Raw genomic sequence first — 10,019 nt, 5'->3', positions numbered from 1 at the left:
TCTTGTTCTCTGTGGAGGGTATTCTTTTGGGGTATGGCAGTGTGTTCCTTCCTGTGAAACCATACTTGAAGCTATCTGGCCTTAGACAACTTTATACCACTTCAGTGAGGCTACTGACATATGAAAGTTTTATACAGGATTAATCAATCCATCACTACTCGTTGGCATTTCATCTACGATTGTAACAGCCTCCATGTGCTTTGTTGACCCTTCTGAAATTGCACCGGGTTGTGTTCATCCAGTTTGGGACTAGGCTTGAAGGCTTTGCAGCTTCCGTGCCTAATTAATGAAAAAATGGTTTTTAAAAGCCTGTCTTATTTTGCAGGAGTTGCACTAATCACTGTAGATAATTTAGGTGTGGGTATTTGTGAGTGTTGTACTTGGGCATTCGCTTTGAAATACAGAATCCCTCAAGTAGCCCCAGGTAAAAGTGTTATTCTGTAATGCATGTGAATTTAATTATGGCTCCCTTGCAGCTAAGGCATGGATATAAATTCCTCCAGAGAGAGACGGTCTACCAAGAAATCGCTTCCCCTTGTATGGAAAGGACCAGTGCCTCCTTATACCAACACTACACATTGCAGAGCCTGATATAAGCAATATATTTTATTTGTATACAGTTCTCTTATATGTCAGTATTTATATAATCAAATTACACTGGTTTAATAAGAAACACACACTATCAGATCAAATTTCCAAGATAGTATTAATTTACCCTTAAAATACCTTTAGCAAAATAAACTTCCTTTCTTGATTTCTTTAAAAAATATTATTTGCTTTAAAAAAAGATGAGCAATATTGATTACACCACATATTTGGAACAAATGATCTGTACAAGAGTTTCCAAGGCAATACATATAAAAACTGTAGGGCAACATATATGGGAAATACAAGTGGCAACTTGGGGGGTGGGGGAAGGCTATGTTTTTGTCCAGTTTTGAAACAGCACAGCTGTTGTCATAGCAGGTGGATGTTTGAGAATGACCTTGCCCTAAGTTGGCAAGTTTGAAAATTGTGCCGCAGTTGCGATAAGCCAGGACTGACTTGGAATAATTTCAGGGGGTAGGGTTGGTGTGTACGTAGAAGGCAAAACCAGTAGCTGGAATGGCATTCATTTCATAGCTCTATAAAAGCCCAAACTAAAGCAAATGATGCAGAAGAATTGTGAACCCTCTTTAGTTTACAAGCCTGGAAAATGCAACAAGCCCCACTTTAGGCATGAGAAAGGGCTGAGAAACACAAGAATATATTTTCCAGCTGACTTCCCAGACTGCGTCCGTCAAAGATGGTTTGAGATGTGCAAGACCTGGAACTAGAGCTCCACAAAAACTACCAAACTTAACATGAAGGAGGTGCCTTAAACTGGAGCAGTGGTTTTCAAGTGGCTGTTGTTGCAATGGCGCTCCCATCATTTATATTTGCGTTATTGAGGAAAACTGGGGCTTCTAAGCAAACATGCCTAGGATGGGGCTGTTAATGATTGAGCTTCTCCCTGCAACTTAAAGGTCTTCTAATCTTTATAGGCCAACATTTAAGGTTTTGAGTGTGGGGAGTGGAAGTGTGGCTGAACAAAATTTGGAGAGAAGCCAGCTAGTAAAACAGTAAGTTGCGTGGACTAACAACAGTTGTGGACTGTTAAGTAATCTTTCCTTCTATCAAGCCTAATTTAGTTAAGTGAAGGCTCAAGCAATTCTGTCTTGGGTGTCAACCTCCTAGGATCGGTCTGTCATCTCCCATGGGACATCGTAAGCATTTCCTCTCAAGTTAAACCAAAAGGCTGACATGGACTCTGTCTACCCTACACTGCAAGAAGCTACCAAATAGCCCTTATGTTCAGGCCTCGGATAACTGAAATATTGTTGCTTGTTTGTTTTTAGTAGTATTTGTATTTTCTGCATTGGCTATCCCGTAAATTAGTGCAATATTTTCAAAGACAACAGGAGGAACTCTTCTGCGGTTATGTTGTAGAGAGGAATTGCAGTCCCAAACTTCAAGGGAATATTTATGTCACTGAAGGAAAAACCCCACTAAGTAAAATGGGGGGGGGGGTTGATGATCTCTTTTGAAGATGAATATCATCCCTATGACTTTCACAGTCCTGTAAGATCTGAATTTGCCCAAAACAGATTAGTAGACAATCGTTTCTTTCCCCCCAGCAACTCAGAGAATTGACAAGCCAAGGCTATATATCTAGTAGGCTGAGATCTTGGCTAATCTTCATCCCCTGCCTAATGGGATTCAATAGGCTTACATTTTGGAACTCAAAGGTAATTAACATGGAATGACAGAGTTGGAACGGACCCCAAGGCTCATCTAGTCCAGGTACAGACCATAACTCTGGTAGCAACACCCATTGTAAGGAAAGGCCAGAGTTGCTGTTCTAAAAGCAAATTATATTCCCATGAAGCACCTGGGTTTAGTTTTTTTATATAAAATAAGTTATGGTCCCATATAAACTACCTTCTCACATCCTAAATTTCAGGCCCCCATGTATGTATATACAGTGGTGCCCCGCAAGACGAATGCCTCGCAAGACGGAAAACCCGCTAGACGAAAGGGTTTTCCGTTTTGGAGGTGCTTCGCAAAACGAATTTCCTATGGGCTTGCTTCGCAAGATGAAAATGTCTTGCGAGTTCCTGCGGGGTTTTTTTCCTCCCCCCCCCTTTTCCCAAGCCGCTACGCCGCTTATCAGCTGATCCGCTACGCCGCTTATCAGCTGATCCGCTAAGCCGCTTATCAGCTGATCCGCTAAGCCGCTTATCAGCTGATCCGCTAAGCCGTTTAACAGCTGATCCGCTAAGCCGCGTATCAGCTGATCCGCTAAGCCGCTAATAGCGCTAATCCGCTAATGGGCTTGCTTCGCAAGACGAAAAAACCGCAAGATGAAGAGACTTGCGGAACGGATTCTTTTCGTCTTGCGAGGCACCACTGTACTGATGTTGAGTATCAGTCCATTTGACACAATCAGGGGTTGGCAAACTTTTTCAGCAGGGGGCCGGTCCACTGCCCCTCAGACCTTGTGTGGAGCTGGACTATATTTTTTTGGTGGGGGAATGAACAAATTCCTCTGCCCCACAAATAACCCAGAGATGCATTTTAAATAAAAGCACACATTCTACTCATGTAAAAATACCAGGCAGGCGCCACAAATAACCCAGATATGCATTTTAAATAAAAGGACACATTCTACTCATGCAAAAACACACTGATTCCCAGACCGTCCACAGGCCAGATTGAGAAGGCGATTGGGCTACATCCGGCCCCCGGGCCTTAGTTTGCCTAGCCATGCTCAAGATTAACGCGGCACATTTTCTCATTATTTTTAACAGGCTGTATCTATTTGGATCCTCTTATTTGCCTAGCTCTACTGGACAAGATAAATACCCAATATGAAATGAGTAGCAGCAGGAGACTAGATCCGCTGGGCAGAAGGTGGTTTGGTCCCATGACCAAATAGCTGGGGACGATGAGAGTTGTAACCCAAGCACTGGAGGGCGACAGAGACATTACAAAGTCCTTACTCATAAATCACTTTTACAGAGTAAGAGGGGTGGGGACTGTGGCTCACTTTTGGTAATTCTAGTATTTGGTACCATGTGCACAGGCTGTGAAACCAAATATTGGCTCTATCAGTCCAGCATGATGTAGAAACATCACATTCTTTCAAATATATTCCACGCATAAAGTCTGCAGATTCTTAAATGACAGCCGTTACGCCATGGAGAAATTTTGGGGTAACGTGAAGCAACACAGTGATTTAAAGTAAAATGCTGGAAGTTACAGGCCATGAATAAGGGAGCCAATTTTACCGAATGTGTCCGTTGTGGCAGTGAGAATTCAATCATAGCATTCATCAAACTATAGCTGCATTTCTTGGCAACTGTTAGCAGCAACTTCTTCATGGAAACTATGATGGTTAGCAGCTTGCTCAATGTCAAGTGGCTAGCAGTCTCTTAGCAGATTTCTTTTTGCTAGCCCCACAGGGGCAGATACCCCCCCCCAGCCAAATCCTAAGGCACAAAGCCAACGCCCTACTTAAAAAGTAGTAGCAGCTGCTCTCAAGTAGATAGGTGTTCTTGTGCCAATTTCTGGCTCCCACAGCAATTTTTCCCTAGGCAGGAAAGAGCAGAGTGGAAGAAAGGCAGTATTCCTGGAGCAGGATTGTACCACACCTGTCCCTTTAAGATCTAAGAAGGTGGCCAATGCAGCTGTCAAAGTGCTATGTCCAATAACAAAGGGCAGAAAGCAGCATCATGGTGCTTTGGCCCCATTCTTCCAACTTTTTAAAGCCACAAATGAAAATTAGCTTAGGATGCTCCAGGTACCCTTGCCTCCAGGGCTGCTACTGCTTCTCCATTAAAAAGGCAATTTAAAGCTGCAGTGTGTCAGACAAAGAGGCTATTGCAACTCCAGTCAGAGCTCAGTGCTAGAGCCCAGGCATTTCTATTCAGAAGGTCCAGGTTCAATCTCTGGCTTCCCCAGGTAGGGCTGGCGTATAGACTCCTGTCTGAACCCCTAGGTAATGCTGTAGGCCAGGCATGGCCAAACTTGTGCCTCCAGCTGTTTGGGGACTACAACTCCCATCATCCCTAGCTAGCGGAACCAGTGGTCAGGGATGATGGGAATTGTAGTCCCCAAACAGCTGGAGTACCAAGTTTGGCCGTGCCTGCTGTAGGACATCTTGGTGGCTGAGAGACACCCCTAGCATTGCTTTTATAGACATGAGATGGTGTGTGTAAATATCTGCAAAGAAAGAAAAGTTACTAAGAAGCTCAGCTTGCCTCCTGCATTTTGGCCCAAAAGCAGTAGTGTTAGGATAGTTTTTCTCTACCTGCACAGGAGAACAACTTTCCAAAGTGGCCCTAAAATATGGCACATACAATCTTTACATTGAAATTAGAAGCAGTAAGTAACCCAACAGACAGTGGTGTAACTTGGAAGAGGAAAAAATAGAAACCCCAGAAAACAAAAACATGAAAATAAATCACAATTTGATGGACGCTAGTTTAGTAGTCTGTTACCGCTTTATAAAAATCCTATTAAAATTAGGATAGTCAAACTTGTATGGAGCTGTTTATGGGTGGGGGGAAATGAAGTATCACTTCTCTCCACCTAGGGAAGAGAAATTACATTGATAACTTACATTTGTCATTCCAAATAGCTAAAATGCCACAGTCGTGGTGGTGGTTGACAGAAGCTAGATGATTGCCATCACATTTTATATATGAGTGCTGTAAAGAAGAGAAAGCTCTTTTGATAACAAGAGTTATTCAGACCGAAGGCTAAAATTTACACGCTGCTTTTTATATTTGGGAATAATTTCCTAGCATTAATAGTAAAAATGGTACAGTTTACAGTAATTTAGGGTCCTCACACAAAAGTTCTCTTCACAAAACTAAAACGTCTTCCAACTAAATATAAAAAATAGACCACTGCTTTTTTTATATATACAAAAAAGTTTCTTCCAATTGTTTTAATTGGCAGCCATGTCCTTTTGTTTCCTTTGCATCCTCTTCCACTCTGATTGCTTTTAACGCAACACAGTTCTGGTTCTTGGTTTGGGAGCACTGCTGAAATGATAAAAATGAGGCGTGCAAGATGTCAGATACACATGGCAAAACACAAACCAGTAATTTAAGCATCACTAGCCAATATAAAACTAATAAAGCAAACAAAAAAGGGGCTTGGGGAGGGAAAGGACCACTCACAGACGGCATTTTTGAAAGCGATGCAACATCTGTAGTAAACGAAAGCACAGGCCAAGCAACTCAGATTACAAACAGTGAAGCAGGGAAGGCAGGCAGGGAGAGAGTTCAGGTCTATAAAGGGATAGCAGTGGGAAGAAAGTACCATAAGCGCATTTGTTGTGAAGCATCCCTTTTCCTCCTTTCCCTCTGGGGCACCAGACTGTAGGAAAAGTAGAGAAAGAAAAGGTAAAGGGAAAACAGTTCTTTCAAGACCAGTCAGAGTTTAATGCATGAAGTACTGTCGTATGGTGTAGTGGTTAAGAGCGGTAGACTCGTAATCTGGGGAACCGGGTTCGCGTCTCCGCTCCTCCACATGCAGCTGCTGGGTGACCTTGGGCCAGTCACACTTCTCTGAAGTCTCTCAGCCCCACTCACCTCACAGAGTGTTTGTTGTGGGGGAGGAAGGGAAAGGAGAATGTTAGCCGCTTTGAGACTCCTGAAGGGGAGTGAAAGGCGGGATATCAAATCCAAACTCTTATTCAGCCTTCAGTTTAAACAAGAAAGACCAAATGCAACTAATGATATTAAAAGCAGATGGAGATCTTTTAAAACAAAGTGTGTGTGTCCCGCCCCCCCGGCAGTTTTTCATGGTTAAATGGTTAAACTATCCCTGAAAGAAATTAAAAGTATTTCTTACTATTTAATTAATAGTGTAGGACTTACGGTGTATCTGATCCTATTCTTCAAGTGCCTTTTAAAATCCATTCTCTCTCCACTCATCGTGTCAACACAGTATCTTGCTCCCTAAACTGCTATCTGTAGCAACATGGGACGACTCTTTCATTTGTAGCAAAGGTTTCCAGCCATTTTCAAGAGAAAGAGGGGAGGGAGTTACTTAAGCACTCTTGAAAACTGCGTAGGAGCTTAAGATCCGGTGTTATTTTTTTGAACTGGTTGAGGCAATCGGATGCACCCGCTCCGTAGAAGTGCTTCTGAGCAACCCCGATATAGAAGCAGTTTTACATATATGTAAAGTACTTTTCTAACAATGGTTGTTTCCCCTGCAATAGAATTTCTATGCTGTCACGACCCACAAAATGTCTGGTGGTAGCATAGGGCTTTCTCTGTAGGGCATTGAGGGTCCTTACACAGAGCACCTGCTAAGACTGATACCGTATTTTTCGCTCCATAGGGCGCACCGGACCATAGGGTGCACCTCCAGCCGCGGGGCTGGGGAAGCCCAAGCTTCCCCCGACCCCAGCCCCCAGAACAGGTCCAGGAGCAGCGGCAAGATTGCGCGCAACCTCGCCGCCGCTCCCAGAGCTTGTGGGGCTGGGGGAAGCCCGAGCTTCCCCCCGACCCCAGAACAGGCTGCTATCCGCAAGCCTTTGGAGGCTTGTGGATAGCTGCCTGAAGCCCGGGGTGCGCAGCGCAAGCCTGCATTCGCTCCATAGGACGCACACACGTTTCCCCTTCATTTTTGGAGGGGGAAAAGTGCGTCCTATAGAGCGAAAAATACGGTAAATGTGGCCTAAGCCTACCTTGCAAGATCTGTCACACAGGTGTGTCTTGCGTATGTACAACGGATAATAATAATAATAATAATAATAATAATAATTTATTATTTATACCCCGCCCATCTGGCTGGGCCTCCCCAGCCACTCTGGGCGGCTTCCATAGAAACCAAAAATACAGTAAAATATCACACGTTAAAAACTTCCCTGAACAGGGCTGCCTTAAGATGTCTTCTGAATGTCAGGTAGTTGTTTATCACTTTGACATCTGCTGGAAGGGCGTTCCACAGGGCGGGTGCCACTACCGAGAAGGCCCTCTGCCTGGTTCCCTGTAGCTTTGCTTCTCGCAATGAGGGAACCGCCAGATCAGTCCTTAGAGGTTCAATCTACTGACCAGACCAAGGACTGTGGCACAATGCAGATTACGAGAGTGGGGTATGGAAGGAGGCAAGGCTTCCAAAGGAGACACACTTATTTCCCCCCCCAGGGGCATTTGCTTTCTGTTTATGCGCCTCAGCACTGCACCAAAGGATACATAAAACTGCTGTGTGGCCAACATTGCAAGTTGCTTTTGAAAACAACTCTCTCCATGCCCCATTTGGGTCACTTGTATGTTTCTAGGATTTGTTCTGACTTTTCCAGCATTATAGGAGTCAGTTCCCACATCTCCAAAATTCACTTCTGTGTGCCTTACTTACTTCTGCGTGGGAAATAAAGGTAAAGGTACCCCTGCCCGTACGGGCCAGTCGTGTCCGACGCTAGGGTTGTGCGCCCATCTCACTTAAGAGGCCGGGGGCCAGCGCTGTCCGGAGACACTTCCGGGTCACGTGGCCAGCGTGACGAAGCTGCACAGGCGAGCCAGCACCAGCGCAGCACACGGAAACGCCTTTTACCTTCCCGCTATAAAGCGGTACCTATTTATCTACTTGCACTTAGGGGTGCTTTCGAACTGCTAGGTGGGCAGGCACTGGGACCGAACGACGGGAGCGCACCCCGCTGCGGGGATTCAAACCGCCGACCATACGATCGGCAAGTCCTAGGCACTGAGGTTTTACCCACAGCGCCACCCGCGTCCCTGTACACCCTGTACACCCGCGTGGGAAATACAGTGTGCCAAACCCCCCTCTGTACATAGGACTTGAGAAAACAAGTTATAGAATTACTGGTCTTCACCCTTTACTGAAGGGAGGTGTGATCACCACTAAGTTGTATACCCTAGTTTAGAATTCCAGAGTATGAGCTGTAGCCAATGTCAGAAAACACCCACTGATATCCCCTCTGCAAAGAGACAATAGTCCTTCTGTTCAGGAATTTGGACATCTTGGCAAACTATTGTTGGGGGAAACCTGGAAACGGAAGACAGAGGGTATGATTTTGCAACCCATAATCTTCCAAACTGATTCTATTCTTTTTAACACAGTGAAGCATAACAGATTCATTTTTGTTATCTTCTCACTTAACATATCATTTCTAAAATTTCAAAAGATAGGATGAGCCACATCACAAGTGCGCCTTGGTGCCTTGGCTGGTTCCTGGATTTCCATTCTCTTTTAAATGTTTGATATTATTTGACTGAAACAATTGTGCAAGAGGCTGAACAAGGGGAGCGTCCATCACTATTCAAGGTGATGTAGAAAACTGAGGGGGCGAATCATTTTAGGCTTGAGGGCCACATACCCTCACAGGCAGCCAGGGGTAATATTCATGCAAGTCTTACCACTGTGCAACAGATTACAGTCCAGCCGCGCAAAAAATCAGGTTTCTACACATACACCTGTCCATTCAAATTTGAGCCTAACAAGAGGCATTATCACAGTTTGAGCACACATTCTTGGCAAAGCACTTAGGTAGAGGGAGACCTATTGGAGGAGGGCAGCTGGAGGGGGGGCGCATCCTGAGGGCCAAAGAAAGAGGTCCAGAGGGCCACATTTATGCCTAGGCCTGAGGCTCCTCACTCCTGATGTAAATGACTAATTTCTGCTACTCAAACACCAGCGTACAATTCCTCTCTGACCTCGGTTCCACTGAAGTCAAAAGAAATATGGCAACCACAAAACTACAGGAAACTACTGGGCGATACTGTATATTGATATATTATTCAAAATTGGTTTGAAGTCCGTATCTTGCTAGCGGTTTCATAATTTTTGACCTGGGAATATATCGCAAATCACGATGTATGTGTGTGTGTGTGTGTGTGTTTGGGTGTGCGCTAACCAAAAATCATAATGTGGGAAAAACCATGAAGCCAGCCAATGCTCTCGATTCCTGCAGCCCGTTAACTCTGCCTGCTCAGCTCTCTCCTGCTCCCTGCAGGAGGCAGCGAATCACAAGAGCAGGTGCCAGCAAAAATTACAATGCGGGAGAAAACGTGAAGCCGGCCAATGCCTCCATCCTTATTTCAGATGTTGTGGTTTATCAGTATATCACAATGTTTAGCCAGTGATATATCATGATGGTGAAAACCAGACATTGCCTGGCCTTACTGTGTACTATTTAAATCACAATTATCCAGTGCCTAAAGTATCCAATCCATGCAACGATTTAGCCTGTGGGCCCTTAATCTACTGACCCAAGATATCTTCTAAGGAAAGGGCCCGTTCAGATGCAACTAGGCTTGAGCCTTTGTGCCTTCTGTTCTTGCACCACTTTTTCTCTCCTTGGCACATCAAGATTGAAAACTTTCTTGGTTAACCAAACCTATAGGGCAGAATCCTTGTTGCACAGCAGAAATCTGCTCATGTAAGAGACATCACCTTCTCTTCTGCCCCTGCAGCCTCCTTATTTTCTTCAAAGGGTCCTCAGAGAGAAAAGAGAAGGG

General features: G+C 44.6%; 1 protein-coding gene and 1 long non-coding RNA gene across 10 annotated transcripts in view; both read right to left on the bottom strand.

Annotated features, from left to right (window-relative positions):
* Window positions 1-591: 591 nt before the first annotated feature.
* Window positions 592-1,428, bottom strand: LOC128423289 (uncharacterized). Its single transcript, XR_008332714.1, has 2 exons — window positions 1,263-1,428; window positions 592-1,229 (listed from the first exon to the last, which is right to left on the bottom strand). It is a non-coding gene; the product is annotated as an uncharacterized LOC128423289 (long non-coding RNA).
* A 3,855-nt stretch (window positions 1,429-5,283) lies between these two features.
* Window positions 5,284-10,019, bottom strand: part of CDC14B (cell division cycle 14B) — a 52,167-nt gene continuing 47,431 nt past the window's right edge. For 3 of the 9 annotated variants that reach the window (XM_053408278.1, XM_053408271.1, XM_053408281.1), the window contains 2 exons: window positions 5,851-5,907; window positions 5,284-5,570 (listed from right to left, as the gene is read on the bottom strand). In XM_053408278.1, coding sequence (XP_053264253.1) covers window positions 5,531-5,570; window positions 5,851-5,907 — 97 coding nt within the window. In that variant the 3' untranslated portion in view covers window positions 5,284-5,530. Of the gene's footprint in view, window positions 5,571-5,850; window positions 5,908-6,410; window positions 6,525-10,019 lie in introns of all 9 variants that reach the window. The other 6 variants (XM_053408280.1, XM_053408272.1, XR_008332712.1 and 3 more) reach the window with 5 other exon arrangements.

This window comes from Podarcis raffonei, chromosome 11 (genome assembly GCF_027172205.1).
Source record: "Podarcis raffonei isolate rPodRaf1 chromosome 11, rPodRaf1.pri, whole genome shotgun sequence".
Lineage (NCBI taxonomy): Eukaryota > Metazoa > Chordata > Lepidosauria > Squamata > Lacertidae > Podarcis > Podarcis raffonei.
This window is presented reverse-complemented; position numbering and strand designations above follow the sequence as displayed.